Source organism: Papio anubis, chromosome 14 (genome assembly GCF_008728515.1).
Source record: "Papio anubis isolate 15944 chromosome 14, Panubis1.0, whole genome shotgun sequence".
Taxonomy (NCBI): domain Eukaryota; kingdom Metazoa; phylum Chordata; class Mammalia; order Primates; family Cercopithecidae; genus Papio; species Papio anubis.
Window position 1 is genome coordinate 56344492 of NC_044989.1, and position 17551 is coordinate 56362042.

General features: G+C 36.9%; 1 protein-coding gene across 2 annotated transcripts in view; it reads right to left on the reverse strand.

The window, feature by feature from the left end:
• EFEMP1 (EGF containing fibulin extracellular matrix protein 1) overlaps positions 1–17551 on the reverse strand; it is a 57005-nt gene that overhangs the window by 14264 nt on the left and 25190 nt on the right. For both annotated transcript variants that reach the window (XM_003908671.4, XM_009184229.3), the window contains exon 5: positions 735–857. In XM_003908671.4, the coding sequence (XP_003908720.1) occupies positions 735–857 (123 nt within the window). The remainder of the gene's footprint in view (positions 1–734; positions 858–17551) is intronic.

Here is a 17551-nt window from a genome sequence, read left to right on the forward strand (position 1 = left end):
CTCCATCACATGGTGGGCATGCTTCAGGGACTGGGGAGACCACAGTGACACAAGCTGACCTGGTCTTGCTGTCAGGGAGCTCATGCTCTTAGGCCCTCCAACAGAGGCACATGGTGAAGTTGGCTTTGTACTCCTGGTATCCTACAAAGGCTTGCAGCATAAAGAGCCTTTAATACCCATCTGTTGACTTAGAACAGGGACAGGGACTGTTCTAAGCATTCCCTACATGAGCTCTGGAGGTAGGGACCAGTACTATGTCCACAGTACAAGTGAACATAGTGAGACACAGGATTTAAGTAACTTACTCAAGGTCTCAAAGTGAACTGGGGTTAGTGCTTGGAATGCAACTCCACCATTTGCTTTATGTGCTGTGCTATGCTATGCTCTGCAGCAGTGGATGGTGAATGAAGCCCACAGTACCAGTGTGCTAGCACAATGGCCCCCAAAACAGCAAATTTAAATTTTTTTGTGGTCGTTTTTATGTTCCCATTCATACCCCAAATTTCTGCTCTTGCTCCGTCTAACATTTAGCCAACAGTTTGTTATCCAGAATAGGCTCAACCTTTAAGGTTGTTTCTTGTTATTGTGGAAAATGGATTCGTAGTCTGTGAAAGAATAAAGAGTTATTGGCTACCACTCTCCAAAGAAATATGAATGCTTTCATTGGAATGCTTGAGGTTGAAACAGTTAAGGTACTCAAGACAGGACCGTGCTCACTGCACTGTGGTACTTACCTACGCACTGCTCCCCTCGCTTCTGATATCCAGGAGGGCACTGACATGCAAAGGATCCCCGTAAATTGATGCACACTTGGTCTGCTCTACAGTTGTGCGTCCCTGCAGTGCACTCGTCTATGTCTGTCAGAGACACGCAACACAGAAAGAATTGTCAGTTGTGAAGATGTTGATATTGCCTCCATTTTGCCACTTCTTAAGCTAAATTTTTATTTTATTCTTAAAAGCTTATAATGTTCTTACGTTGGAAATGTTTAAAATTATAAATTATTTCAAGTGTTCAGAAAATAATTTTGCAAATACCAATGAGTACTGCTCAGATTTAACAAATGCTAACATTTTGCCATGTTGGTCTTGGCTCACTCTGTTTTGTTAAGAAGCATTTCAGATACAGCTAAAGCCTCACACCATCCTCATCCCTTGACCCGTCACCTACCACTGTCTCAGTAGGAAGGAATCCTTCCCTGAAATGTTTTTGTACTTTCATTAGACAGGGATGCATCCATTAGAACATATGATATTGTTTTGTATGTTAAAACATTTAAATAGATTGTATGATACTTGCTTTTTCCATCCAATATATTGTATTTGAGATAATTTTCATTGACAAATTTCTAAAAATCTAAGCAATAACAGTGTAATCAACCTTTAATATTATATGTTCCCTGTAGTTGTTTGTTTTTATAAACAGCAGGGTAACATGTACGTATACATTTTTATTTGCAAATTTCAGAATGCAGAGGATTCAATTTGATCGTGTTTCTCTAGCCTGTGTAGTTTAAAAATCCATATTTTCTCAAAGCAGTGCACTTCTGGGAATAATTTGCTAAATGTGCCTTAAGGAGTATGCAGGTTACAGTTCTAGAAAAGTAAAAAATGCCCAGTGATAGCATAATAAACCAGTTACAAAAAATTTCTTTGGGATCAAATGGTGATATAAAATTGTGTGTGTACATTCATATTTTCAGTCATTTATAAGTAAAATCTAATTTTACCTTATCTGTATCACCTTTATATTCATTCAGCTCTCCTATATCATGAAGTTAAGTAGCACACAAGAAAGGATCATATAATTTCATCATTCTTCAACAACCACTCTAAGCTTCATTAAAAAATGTCATAAAACTTGTGATTCCTAGATGACAATTTTTGCATAAAAACCAAAATACTACCCTGGGTCTACCACAGTGATGATCTAAGATCCCTGAGACAGATTTCAGGGGTCTTAGATAATCACTGTGGCAGACCCAGGGTAGTATATTTTGGAAGAAAAAGTAGGGAAAGAATCAATAATAAAAAATTGACCCAATTTCTGTCTTCCCTCTAAGAATCTCAGAGAGTAGCCCCTGAGGTTGGTTTGCCTTTCACTTTTCTGTATTTTCAAGGAGGATTGCTGCATTTACACTATGCAGTATAATAATACATGAAGTTGAGATTGTAAAAGGGTTGTCCTCAGAAATCGGCTTCACTTAGCTGGGTGTGGAAATGATAAGAGAGATTCTTTCCATAAGAAAGAGGGAGGGGAGATGAAAAATATTTGAGTGATGTATGGCTATTTATTGGATAACAATCTATAAAGCATCCACTTACGTAATTCTTTGAACTTGGTTTTAAAGTTTTGGCTAAGGTTTTTGTTACTTTGTTTTGAAATTTATTATAATTACTACTAGTATTATTTTCAAGTCAGTGATCACAAACTGTCCTTTTTAGGTACTATGCGATGGTGCAACAATCTTGCTTTGAAATTATCTGCTGTTCCTTGTGTCTTTTATTATTTTCTCAGATGCACTTGATGAAAACCTTTCTACTGGGGTTTCTTCAGAGCTTTATGACTCGTTAATGCAGAAATGACAGCAGAATTTCTATTGTTTTATGTCAAGAACATTTGCCAGCATTTGCAGTGATAACAGTCCTGAGAGATATGGCAATGTTAGATTCAGATGTGGCAAGTTTCCTCTGGCAGAAGATCAAGGCCCTGGGCTGGCTGCTGCATTTTCTAAGGGAGGCCTCAGCAGTGACTGAGGTTTTTCTTTTTGACATCTCTCTGTAAACTGCCTCCACCCCGCTGCATTCCTACAACTGATGCCCTATGACTTCCTTCCTACTTTCTTGTCGCTCATTTCTTAGTGTCTCATAAATAGGCTAACATTTCCAGTGGAATTAATATATCATTAAATAGATTTTAAACACAAAAACCTGTGCTACTCCTTCTTAAGAATGAGGTCTGTTTACCTTCTGAGTGGGTTATTTAATAAAAATATTAGGTGAGTTAAATTAATTTAATAACAACAACAACAACAAAAACAAATAAAATACCACTGTGCTCAATGCCACTACTTTCCTTCCCTTTCTCCATCAAAACCCAAACAAAGCTGCAACAAGACTTGCCTCACCTAGGACTGACTGGTGATTACACATTTTACTTACCGGGACTCATAAAATCGTCAAAAAAGTGACCTTTGTGACCAGGAAGCAGCTACTAACTACATTTCCATTTATGGCTTCTCTGACTGTGGTTTAGAATATTTATCCTCTCTCTTGCTGTTGGCGGTTTATCTAATGCTAAAGGCTATAAACAGACTCAATTTCTTTGACCTATTTTCAATGATATTAATGTCAATTTATTAGTTTATTTAAATAACACAATTTTATTTTGAAAATTGTACTTTGAGATCCTGGAATTACTTATTTACACATCTATACAAAGTCATATAAAATTATTATACATTGTTAAATTCTACTATGTTTGGCTTTTCTACTTCTGTGCATTTCCATTTGTCATAAATACCAGAAAGCTCACTATGATACAAAAATTACTAAAATGGACAATGATGTCAGAAACTCAAAGCAGAATACCCATCCCTGTGCAGATGCTCTGGAAAAGCTGGCTGTCCCAGGAGCGTTGATGACAGTCCACTGCCCTCTACTTGCTCCTGACTTCCCATAGTGCAAACACAGCCTTTTGTAGGTATCTCGATGGTGTGTAAGAAAAATCAGTTTCTTACATTTGTATGGGAGAATGTCTGCATTAGCAAAAGCAATGCTTTATTTATAAGGGAAACTACTCAGGTCAGCCATGATTTTCCTGATAATCTAAGACAAATTACTATGGGGAGAAATCTTTTGTTGTTTTTGCATGATTATAATTTATCCTTGACAGTTAAGCTCACTTGGTTTTTCAGGCAGTCAGTTAATAAATTTCCTGGGCCCTGGACCCAAGCTCTTTGGGTGGGGGTGGGGGATCTGTCTTATTTGCCCCCCCATATTCCCAGTGCCTAGGATCATGCATGAAACATGGTGGATTTTCAGTAAATATTTGTTCAATAAATGGATAAATGAGTTATTACCGTTTGCTGAGAATTGGTACCTAAAGTTTCAGGAAAAGTAGGATCAGTGTTTTACCTAATGGAGCTAAAAATGTATAAAGCAGAGTAACAGGTAATATCTGAGAAACACAGCAAAATCAGTAAGATGTCAGTAAAAGAAAAATAATGTTGAGCAGTTGACTTCAGGAGTGCAGAGGCTATGAGGTATAAAGCAGATTTGCCAGAAGAGGTGGATTCTCCACTGCATTTTGAAGAAGACGAGATACATGGGTTGCCAGGAAAAGGAAGCTGTTTCTAGGCAGAAAGCGGCTCACATTAGAAAATGCTGATAAGACAAAACTGGTTTCCATGAGAAGAATGGCAGACAGATGGAGCCAGCACAGCTGCAGGGGCTCTGTGTGAGGAGCCTGGTACAGTGCCTGGTTGAAGAGGATCATGAAATGCTAGCTCTGTCATGAGCAAAATTCAAGGCCTTAAAGGCAAGATTAGAGAGTCTGGATTGAACAACATAAGGAGTCTCTCTGAACTATGTAGACAGAGCCTAATGTTAACATTACCAAAGAACAAAATAATAGAATGTGCTTCCTAAAATATCACAACACATTTCATCATTCTAATACATTAAGAATAGCTAATGGCAATATTTGGTGATGCCCTCATTTTTCAAAAATGTGCCCACGCACTCCCTCCTAGTGATTTATACTATTGTAGGTCCCTCTCTTGCTGACTTTGGCACCATTAGTTGCTTTAAATAACGCAGGCTAATCTTTGCTCAGCTCTCACTTCTAGCCTCTTTGTCACACTGACCCCCAAGTCTAGGGAACCGCACATTTGATTTTCTCTCAAAGTTAATGGAGGCAACTATGTCCACATCTCTGTGGTGTCCATTAAGTCCCTGGTTAGGCCCTCATTCTCTATGTTTTTGGCTCCTTCCCTTCAGTCTGACTCATATTTCCCAAACCCCTGACTCATGCTGCTTTCTCTCTCTTATGCAACATTTTAATCTCTGCAATGTTCTTTCCATAATTTGATAACTTACCACGACATGGAGTCCCTTCAGCATGTTTTCATGGGCAAAAATTATCTGCACCTTGAATGGTGTTGAGGACCATTTAGACTTTTATAATTTGTGCTGCTTCTGGTTTAAGAAATAATTTAGAACTACTTTTGAATAAGCCACTGTAGACTAGAGATGAGAATGCACTAGTAATAGGACAAAGAAGACTGAAATTATTTTGAATCTGTCACTCCCTATGTGATCTAGGATCATGGCATCCATTTTTTTCTCTTTATTTCTCCATCTCTGAAATAGACAGTCTATCCTTAACAATAACACACAGATTTTTAAAAGTATTCAGATTCTTCACAACATACTTTTTTTTTGTTTCCAGACTGTAAATTCCTGTAGTAAAATAACCGTATCTTTACTAGTTCTGTGTGGGACACGGTGCATGCTTTGCAAATATTATTTAATGGTGCTATCCTGTGAACTCTTGTGGTTAAAGAAAAGATAGTGGTTATATTCAAGTCGGTGATACTTCTTGATCTGTGTGGATTTAAAACCTTATTATACCTAGCTTCTTCAATTAAACTGATTTAATCTCCTAAATGGAGTAAAGTAGAAAAAAGGTCACGGTCAAGGATTCATGTTTGTTAGAAGGAGGAGCTTCTTTACCGTTGACCTCCTTCCTCCCAACATTCTTAATCATTTAGATACCCACCTGCTCAAAATGATTGCTCCCAATCCTTTCTAGGGACAGGGTGATAAACTAGTTCCTACCAAAGTACTCTTTTTACTTACTCTGTGAACTTTTTAAATAAAAGGGACTCATTGAGTGAAGGTCTTAGAGGTATTTGGAGTATTTTGTTTTTCAATATAATCCTGGAAGGTAAGAACTACTTCAGCAAGAGCTGAGGGCACTGCAGTTTACTACTGTTTTACTCATCCAATGATTGCTATTGATAATGATAACCTAAGTAATTAATAAAATAAATTATGTAGACTGAAATCTGATTTAGAAGAAAGTGTATAATATTTTATACAGCTTCATATACAAACTTGGTAACATTCTAAAATTAATTGGTATAAAAATAGGTAAATTCTTAGCAATATAAAAAGATCTATTATTTGATTGGGAAAGCAGAATTACAAAGCTTCTGATTTAGTCCTAATAACAGCCTTGTGGAAGAGGTGGTTACTTCATCCACAATTTACAGATGAGGAAGAAGGATGTCACTGAAATGTAGACTCTGTTGAGGGAACTTGCCCAGGGTCACACAGAGCAGAGATTCAAACCCAAGATTTCCATTTTGTTTCTGCAATTTAGGTCTTGAGGAAGACTTGTTTCCTAAGAGTTCTGGAGACTAGTTTTAAGTGAAATCATAGGTGTTTTTAATTTCTTTTAGCCTTAAAGGTAGGGTTGTTAATGTCACAGCACCTTGATTCCTCCCTTGTGTCTTTCTTCTACTTAGAATAACATTCATAGCTCTCCAAGTTTTCTGTTTCCCTCCCCAGTTTTTAGCCAATTATCAACAATTTTTTGTCAAACACTTTCTAGTTCCCTTGCTGTTTCTTTCATAGTACTGGAATCAGATTTATCTGGGCCAAATGCCCAGTTCTAGTTAGCTTTTCACCCTTCTGAAATTATCAGCTAGAATTCACTCAAGCTAAGCAGTTCTAGTGAAGAAAATAAATACTAATATTAAGTAACAAGAGAGAACTGTCTTAATCGATGGCCAGCAGTAGATTTATAGTTCTAGATTCTTATCAGTTCTGGCAAAACAGATCGTTGATAATTTGGTGTGCTTTAAATGATAAACAAAAATATCACCAAAATCAACAAATTATCAGCCTCCCTGATAGTTCATTTCTTTGTTTTAGAGTGTGGCGAATCAAGTGCCCTAGAAGTCCTTGGCATTGCATTATGTTCTATCAGAACTTTACAATATGCTGTTCTCGTAGGAAAAAAATCATGCTACTTCGAATTGCTTTTCTAGCAATGATGATGGATTTGCATTGCAAATGGACCCCCCCACATAGCTTCCTCTGTGGACAATAGTGTTTATTTGCCAGATGATTGGATGAGGTTAGGCATATAGTTCATGAACATGGGGAAGAAAACCAACTAATACATGTGAATGACCAATCTGTGACTCATCTGTACTATACTCAAACCAGATGAACCAATGGGTCATAGGCTGAAACAGAAGAAGAGCAAAGAAATAAAGGCTTTACTTCTCATTCTTCAGCTGTTTTTGCTCACTGGCAACGTGAACCTTATGCTTTCAGAATCTCAAGGAAACTACATTGTCTACTGATAAATGATTGTTAATTGTTAGGAATATTTTCTGGCATTTTTGTGAATATGTCATACCCAGTTAAACTCTCTTTTTTTCCTTCTTAAACTTTTTTTCTTTCTTTTTTTTTTTTTTTTGAGATGGAGCCTCGCACGGTCGCCTGGGCTGGCATTTAGTGGCGCGATCTCGGCTCACTGAAACCTCCGCCTCCCAGGTTCCAGCAATTCTCCTGCCTCAGCCTCCTGAGTAGCTGGGATTACAGGCACCCACCACCATGCCTGGCTAATTTTTTGTATTTTTAGTAGAGACGGAGTTTCACTCTGTTGGCCAGGCTGGTCTCGAACACCTGACCTTGTGATCCACCCGTTTTGGCCTCCCAAAGTTCTGGGATTACAGGCCTTCTTAAACTTAATTATTAATTTAGAAAATGTTTGGGAAAAGATAACCCTGATATTTGGGATATTAACAACCTATCATCAATCTGCTAGCTTGTGGAGGTAAACCTATATTTTGAAACAAACAGCACCATCAGTCTTTGCTCCACAGTGGCTCAGTACTAGGAATTAAAGACCCTTTGTGTGAAGGTTTAAGCCCATTCCATACAGGCTGGAGGCCTGTTTCAAAGTGGATGGCCTTGGGAGGAATTAAGATCCCATCCTATTATGGGATGCCTCTGCACTGACATTTCAGTTGTGTTTTCCTGGTTCCTGGCCACTTCATCTCTCCTCTCCTCTATCTCCCACTTCCCCGGCTCCGGATCAAACACTGGTGAGTGATGAACTGAATGGAGACTGACTACATTCAACTGAGTCTACCAAACCCTGCCTGAGCACTGTGATTTGATTCTTGGCCTCCCTCCCTGAGGCCTTGCAGCCAGATTAGTCAAGTCTCTGGAGCCCAAAGCACACACATTCCTGGCTTATTCCTTCAGGCAAATCATCACTTGAGGTCGCATAAGCCCCTGGCTATGGCAGTGCCAATTATAACAAGCATGGCTTGCTGACCTCCTAATTGTATGAAACCAATTACATTATGCTTGTTGTTCATTCAACAATAAGCAGCTTTTGTGCCCACTAAATTGAGGCATACTACTAAATCTGGTGAGTGTAACTTGGCAATACTTTTCCAACTCATTAACTGCCTAAAGCTTTTTCAATAAAGAATATCTTTGTGCCTCTTGCCTTCAGAGAATGTTACTTTCTTGTGTGTATTTTCCTGCCCATTTCATTATATCTTACTTATGATCTTTCTGCGCAGTGTTTCTCCATATGCCCCAGGCCCTTATTTGCACTAAATTCTTTTTTCTGTTCTCTTTTTGATTCAAAATTCCAGCACAATGAAAAGCAATGAAAAGAATAAAGATGTGGATAAATCTAAATAAATACTGACTGCCTAAAGCAATAATAGTAAAGTATTTTGGGATTTACAAAATATTTAGAATTAAAATACATGAGAATAATAGCATATATAGTTTGGCAGGAAGAGGAATAGAGTTTAAATATTTTAAGGTCCTTGAATCACGCAGGAAGAGTTAAAAGTACTAATTTATCTTATATTTTGATAAGTCATGGATGCATGTTCAAATGATCCCTAGGAAAAACAATGAAGGAATGGTAAAAAAAAAAAAAAAAAAAAAACTACAAAGCTAACAGAGGGGAAAATGGAATAATACAAAATACTCCATCAATTTAGAAAGAAGGCAAGAAAGAAAAGAAAAGGAAACTAAAATGTGTAGGACAAATGTAAAGCAAATAGAATGGTAGGTAGTTTTAAACCTAAACATATCACTGGTTATAGTAAATGTAAATGGAGTAAATGCCCTCACTAAAAACCAAAAATTGTCGAATTGATTAAAAAACAAACCCAAATATACTGTTTCAAGAGACATAATTTAAATACAAGGACACAGAGATTAAAAGGAAAAAGATGGAAAATATTTATGCAAACACTAACCAAAAGAAAGTTGGCTTTGCAATATTAGTATTAGAAGAGGTTGACTTTAAGGAAAAAAAAGATTATTAGAGAATAAAAAAATACTACTTAATGATAAAAGTTTCAGTTTACTAGGAATATGTAGAAATTCTAAATTTAAATGCACTTAATAATATAGCCTCAGTAGAGATAAATAAAAAAATGAATGAAACTAAAAGGAAAAATTGACAAGCACAGTTACAGTAAGATTTTAACACACTTCTCCTAGTAATTGAAAGAATAAGCACGTTTTCAGAAATGAATAGAAAATATGATTAAAACCTTTGAACTAATTGACACGTATAGAGCACAGTACAGAATACATAGCCTTTTTAAGTATTGAGAGAACATTAAAAGAAAATGGCTATATGCTGGCATTAAAGTAAGTCTAAATAAATTTCAAAGATTTGCAGTATACAGATTATGTTCTCCAATTACAATGCAAATAAGATAGAAACAACAACAACAACAAAACCAGAAAAAGCCCTTCTTTTGGAAAATTGGACATATTTCACAACAACCCATGGTTTAAAGATAGGAAAATTGAAATTTGAGAAATCTGAAACTGAATGAAAATGAAAATACTACAGATCAAAATTTGTGGAAAAAAATGCCAGCCCATAAGAAGGCCCATAGCCCCACCCTACCTCCTCACATCATCCTTATCTTTTTCTTTGTACTCAGTTTAGCAGAGAAGAAAATGCAGATGAGATCTACATCTGAGATAGTCTTCAGTGTTATGAAAGGGAGCCTAGGGAAGGAGGAAAAGAGGTCTTTATCTTAATTTTTATTTTAGGTTCGGGGGTACATGTGCAAGTTTGTTATATAGGTAAATTTGTGTCACGGGGGGTTGTTGTACAGATTATTTTGTCACTCAGGTACTAAGCCTAGTACTCAATAGTTATTTTTTCTGCTCTTCTCCCTGGGAAGAGGAAAAGATCTTGACTATGTATTTCCAAAAAGCAGAAATAGAATAAATTGCTAGAAATGCATGAAAGGCAGATTTTTGCTCAGTGTAAGAGAAAATGTGGTTATTATTTGTTTTGATGTATGTTTTGATAGGAGATAATGAGCTTCCTATCACTGGAAATACACAAACGATTCAATGTGGATCCCAGCAGGAGGTGGGGGATTTGGCTAGTCATCTGTGTTTAAAAACAGTGTTAACATGCTACATGCAAATATGACAGAGTTTTAATAATTTTTGAATCTGAATGGTGGGTGTTCCATGTAAATTGTACTGTACGGTTAACTTTTCTCTAAGCTTGATAATGTTGATGATTGAAAATTGAAAAACAGATGCTGCATCCACTCTAATACAGAAAATTGTGAGGATTCAACAACATTGAATATCTATACTTTCTCTCATTTGACACATGGTGCACATACATACAGTTTTGTATAGCTGTGAAGTTAACTTTTACACCTTTACAATCTATCTCCCAACATCTGAAAAACTTGCCTCATGATAAAGTGTAGCAAGAAAAGGTTTCATTGTAAGTGGTTATTTATTCCTTCCCTCTTCCTTGAGCAGGAAAACAGTTACAAAATTTAGACTCATTATTCCTTGTCCTGTATTAAGGATTTTTCAGGAAGGAAGACTCAGTCTTCATCATGTTAAGGCATAAGATTATTCGGTGATCAAAATGTTAAACTTGTGCCCAAATCCATCAGATAACATTAAACCAAGTGAGATTTGACTTCTTGGTTTTGTTCCAAATTGATACCACAGTTACCATTTCCTCCAAGTTATCCATAAATTATCATGCATTCTTGGACTTAATTTGTTGATAAATTATGTTGACATAGGCTGTGGGATTTTCCTCCCTCTATGTTAGAACACTTTCAGTGTTGTGAAGCAACAGCATTCAAATAACTCCTGAATGTTAGCTCAAGGAGTGCCTAAAGGCCATAAGGGACAAAAGAAAATCTGTTCAAAAAAAACTTCTGACCCTGTCAGTGTTGCAATTCTAAAGGCTTCTCAAAGCTAGCATATAAAATAGACTTTGGACTTTAAAATGAGTCTGGGGCATTTTACTTTACATTTCCATTGGGGACAGAAATAAGTTTCTCAGAAAACACATTCTCTGAGATCTGTTTCAGTTTTATGAATCTGAAATTAAAGCCTACTTTGATAAATTCCAAAATGCTGTTTTTAAAAGTATTTGTTTTCTAGCTCTAATCTCTTCTCTCCTCTCTAACTTGGATCCTGGGAAACCTGAGTAATATGCTGTTGCTTTCTTGGGGCCATGGTCATGGATCTCCATTTCTTTTTCCCTCCTTTTTCATTTTCAGTGGTGACTTTTCTCTCCCTCTAATCTGTAGGATCAAAGGAGAGTCTGAAAATGGACTCATCTTTCTGGATAGGATTAAATGGTTCTATTAGCAGAGTGGGATGAATAGAAAGTTCTCTTCAATGTTTAAATACACTACTGTGTACCTATAAAGTTACATACTTGTCAAGAATTTAGAGTAGCTTAATGTCTGTTCGGCAGTGCAAATTCTGAAAAAAAATCTGGTGGAGAAACATGCCCTATACATGGTTCGTGTGTCTGCAGAGTACAAAGGCAGGTGGACCCAAGCCAGTTATGCAGTCGGTGTGTTAAAGGTTGATGCCAAACTAAGTCAATCTTAGAGATAATTTCTTGGCATGAATAAACAGATGAAAAAACCAAACTCTACGTTCTTAGATCTGTTATATATACTTAAAATGGTTACTGTATGGAGCACATTCATGGAGTCTATCATATTCCAAGTTTTCAATTTGAAAGAAAATGGAAAAATTGAGCAATTCAGATTGTTAATTTTAAAATTAGCCTAGGATTATTTTTCCCCTAGAAATGTAACAATTTGTTTAGAGAAACTTTTAAGTGAAAACCTTTGACTTCAGGCACATATGCGGTTATTGTGGATGACTGTTGAGGCTGCCAGATAGGTGTAAGGAGGTACCCTGTCAGTGACCTTCAATTACGAATCTCTTTTCATGATTTTCAGAATTTGAGGAATCATATTATTCTCTAACAGCTAGTATTTTTAAGTTCTAAGTTATTTTATTCGAGATTGTATCTTTCTGTAGTTGCTTATGCTAGCTTTTTACTAGCCGCCTTATACCAAGAATTAATGTTTATATATAATTTATTATACCAAGAATTAGAGTTCAAGGGAGGACTTGTTGATCATTATAGAAAGTCTGAGAATCACGGAATTACTCTTTTTCTTATACAACTCACTGACAGAAATATGCTTGAGACAGAAGAGTGGGTAAGATCACAGGTTTTAGAGTCAAATAGGTCTCAGTTCAAATCCAAGCAACATCACGTTTTAGTTATGTGTCCTGGGAAAGTTATTTAACTTTTCTACTCTTCCACATCTCACTCCACATCTATCAAGTAGGGGAATGTTCAGTTCATAATGATACTGTGAGGACTAATTGAAACAATACACACTCAAAATGGATGTACCTGGTCCACAGTAAGTGTTCAATAAATTATACTTAACAGTGTGAAGATTTAAACTGGTAGTGGAATCAGGGTGGTACTTCTGCTATACACAGATGGAAGGAAACAAGAAAACTGCAGGAAGTTGGGGATTTTAATATAATTTTCTGTATACTTTCACATTATTAAATATCCTACCTTTGTTTTGTTGCTTAGTGTCATGTTTTCAATATGGTCTTTATGACTAACACCCAATCAGCAGGAGCATCATAGTATGACCTTCCCTTCCTTTGGCATATTCCAGATGAATGGATACAAGAACAGGCAAACACAGCCTTTCTAGCTAAAAGTTATTTCTCTCTAGGAAAATTGCAAACATTCAAACAAAAAAAAAATCTGTCAAAATAAAACAAATCTAGCATCTTCTGCATTTCATAATATTTGATTCATAAAATCAGTCCTGTCAGAGGAAAGGACTGTTGATGGCTACAGGACAGCTTCATGGCAACGAAGTATTAATATTTATAAAGACTACCTAGCACACATAACATTGACTAGAGCTCTCATTAGAACCTACATGTAACTCTGAGAGAGAACTATTGTGTGAACAATTTCTAGCTATGAGAAAGATATGAAAAATGTAAATTTCAGCAGCAACTTTTATTTATTTATTTTTTTGAGAATGTTAAGGACATTGTGGTCACCCTCTTTCAGGACAGTAATAAAATTATCAATCAGAACTATGAAAAAACAGGGAATATTTTCAAATGTCATAGAGTTAAATGCATATAAAGCCAGGACAAGGATTTCTGGTCATTTGTTCTTAAGGACAAAGCTTAGAGTTAGACTTCAAGATGAAAATGTTGTATGCCTGACTTTTCAAATGAGCAGGTTGGGAGAATCTTCACTAAGCAGAATGGTGATCTACACCACTTGTATTTAATGAAACATTCATTCAGTCATATCAGATAGGAGAGTTTAATTTTGGGCCAATATTTGTTTTTTAAATGCTGTGCTAGTAATATAGTAAAACCATGGCATATTAGAAAAGTATTCTTTTGGAAAGTTAATTTTAGTTTCTTTGAACATAAAATGACCTTCTTCAAATGCCTTCATTATAGCTGAAGGTAAATTATATGTGCATACATGACTGTTTCTTGTTACTCTTGTAAGAGAGAGTATTAACAAACAGGAAAAATGAAAGAAATTAAGGCCCAAGGAAAAGCACCATGCTTATGGTAATAGGGTGATGAATCACGTGGCTAGGCTGACTCCTTCTCTGTTGTCATCCTAGCCTATCAATCATCATCCTACATTTCTGACCCCTTCCTACTTAAATACCGAATTTTGCATTTGCCCTGGAGACCATTCTTCCAACTTGAGAACTCCGAATGCTGCTATCTCTAAAGTGGTGTGAGGACTGCCTCCTACTGGTCTGTAGGCCCTGGACACTGCTTCTTGGGCTGCTTCCCTGGCCCAGTGCTGAGGCTCTCCAGTGCACTCCTTGCAGGATTGGCAGGGCTGTCCCTGCCATCTTCACCTTTCTGGTGATGCTGGGCTGCTGTCAGGCTCCCAGGGCTCCAAGACCTGCCTGTGACTGTGCACACAAGTGTTAACAAAATGCAGACGGTCCTGTATAATTGGTCTGAACCTTCACTGCCACATAACAGGAGGTTCCATACATAAAACTGTCTTTTCCTTGGGCTCCATCTCATCAGTGCCTTCTTACATGGCCCTCTACATCTGCCAGGCCACCTACTGCCACGTGCAACAGATTCTTGCCACTTGTCTGCCTTTGTCTGTAAGCCTCCCTCTATATTCTCTATTTTACCAGTAAAGACTCCCCTTGGGGGTCCACCTCAACTCCAGGTCACCACAGAAAGTAGCTTGTTCAGGTGACCTTTGGGACAGCTGTGTCCACAAATTATCTTTTTTAAGAAAGAGAATTGCAGCAAACTCACTATCTCTGGAATCTCTACTGACTTGGGGCAATGGCTGCTCCCCACCTCATCCTCAATTAAAGCCCCTTTAAGGATGAAGCACCTTGTCTGGCTGGCTCAGCGTCCTAAATGAGTTTTGCTCTGACCAGCAAAGTCTGGCATTCTCCGCTGGGAAACTAACAGCTGGATAACCCCAGGCACATATCTGTGGCCTATATAATTTTTATAGCCTCAACTTGTTGAAGGTGGCAATTGAGCTATCCATTAGGCTGGATGTATAAATTCTAGCATGTTTATGTTATAAACTGGCAAACAGTTAAGATAAATAACACTTGACGCTTCCATAGTATTTACACAATTATATCATCGTTACAACATTTTGTCTTACAAGATTAGGAGATGTTCTGACAAAACACGTGAATGTGTAAAACTTTCTTGCAACTTCTGCAAAGGTTGAATTACAATTTTGTTTTCAAACCAGTCTTCCAATAAGTGGTATCACAAACTCTAAAATGGAGCAAACCTCAAACAGTAAAAATCCTTTAAGAGTTGCAGTCATATTCTTTGTGGAGAAAAACCAGAAATGGCCCAGAACAATGCACTAAATGTTGACTCAATTTTTAAGGCTGGTTTGACTTCTGTAGCTTTTCCTTGAGCTAAAATGTTTTCCCTACTCCTTATGTTTGATAAAAATTTAAGCATACAGACAGACCTGTGCTATTTCTTGAATGAAATGCATATTTATTTTGCCACTGCAGAACTATTATAAAAAGAGAATAAAACCAGTTGTAATTAGTTACAATAAAATTATCCAGACAGGTTAACAAATGAGAACTCAGAAATACATTTTAAAAGTAAATGATGCATTTAATTCCTTTGTGAGCAAAAAGGGCAGATTTCATGTGGATTTGCATACACAAGTTTCAGACTGATACAGGGCATCTTTCATTTTGTATAAAGGGCAGCTGATTACATCACTCCCTGCCATCTTGAGGATCAAACCCAAACTTTAACACATGACTGGCAAGGCCCTTCATGATTTGACTCTTGTTGATCGTCATGTACTGCACACTGAAGTTATGCAGAACAACTTGCTCTTCCCTTTTCCCATCTTCTCATGACCTTAGCAAATGCTGCTCCCTCTGCCAGGAACATTCTTTCTCCTTTCCCCACTTCTCTAAAGTCTAATTGCCACAACTTCCCAAGACTGAAGCCTGGTGTCACCGACTCTAGGAAGTCACTAAAATGGGACTTAAAATGTCACATTGTAATTACTGTCTGCTTCCTCAAAGACTGAGAGCTCTTTGAGGGTAGGCCCCATAAGCTGTTATCTTTGTATTCTCAGCACCCCCTATGCGTTGCACATACTAGTTACTTAATTCAGGCTTATTGAATAGTCTCACACTTTGAAATGATGTTTAGGGATTCAGCTACAGGATACCTAGACTGGGTTTTGTGCTATCTCCCAAACTGTAACTAACAAAGCAATATTAACTTTTCCCCGATCTTATTATTCCTAAATCTGTTAGAAAATAAAAAAAAGTAAATTCCAGATAACAAACAAATCATCTCCAGCAGACCCCCACCACTGAGAAGGAAAAGTACAGGTATGACTATTGTTAATGAAGTGTTTCAGAATGGAAACTTAAATAGGTCAATAAATGGATAAACCAGGTGTTTTACCTTTGCAAACTAGCTGTGGGGTCTCCCAAGAAAAACGTGAGATCTAAATCCAGTTAAAATTCTTTTGGATCAATCCATAAACGAAACTATCTATTCTTATGTTCTTAAATTCTTGCTTTATTAGCTTGGCAGTCCAGCCTCACTCCTACTCCCAAACCTCTTTCTGTACCCTTTTTAAATTCTTACTTTTAAATAAAAATAACTTTTAACTGGAAAATGTTTCCCCTAGATATATCAGGAAAACTTGTTGCTTTCCTCTGTCTGCAATCAGATTACTTTTTAGTTCATGCTTATTTGCAGAATGGATGGTAGGGGGGTTGTGGGGTAGAATGGGCCTATGGATAATTGCCTCCTGCCATAATTTCCAATATTGCAAAAACCTTGTTACAATGACTCTGCTTACGTTGAATTCATTGTATTTTGCAGGGTGACTGCCTTATACATGCTAAAATATGAGTAACTGCTGTTAACAGCCTGTTTAGACATAGTTTATAGTTGGAGACTTGCTCCATATTCCTTCAGTCATACATTACGATTAATGAACATTCTACAGTTTAATGAATGTGGGCAGAGGCAGAAAGGCTGATTGTTCAGTAGATCATTGAAGGGCCTATTTAACTCCAAATTGGTTATTTCATGAAGTGTGGGAGGTGAAATTACATCAACTTGTTAACTTGTAATTGATGCTTATCTTTGTAATACCTATGAATAAATATATTGCTCAAGAATATTAGAAACAAACTGTTCACTCTTAGAGTTAAACTTGTTTAGAATCACTGTTTCACACAGGAGAAGCTGCTCTGTGGCAAAATGATGAATTATCTATTAGAAATAATTTTAAACTAATTATTATGATCCAGAAAATAGTCCTTATGTATCACACTCTCTTTTTTTGCCTCTTACTAGCGTACTTTATGTACAGTACTTGAAAGTAATGCAATTCTTTCTTTAAAAACTCACTCGCTTTTCCATAAATCAGATTGACATAGGCCCTCACCACCAATGCTCCCCACCTCAGTCCCATTAGGATGACTTAACACATTTAACCATATGTGTATATGTATTTTTTTCCTTCTCATCCTACATCTGTCAGGAGATAGGGTTTTCATTATGTCACTCTTTGCTCAAAATCTGTCACTAGTTGTGACAGTAATAAATTTAAA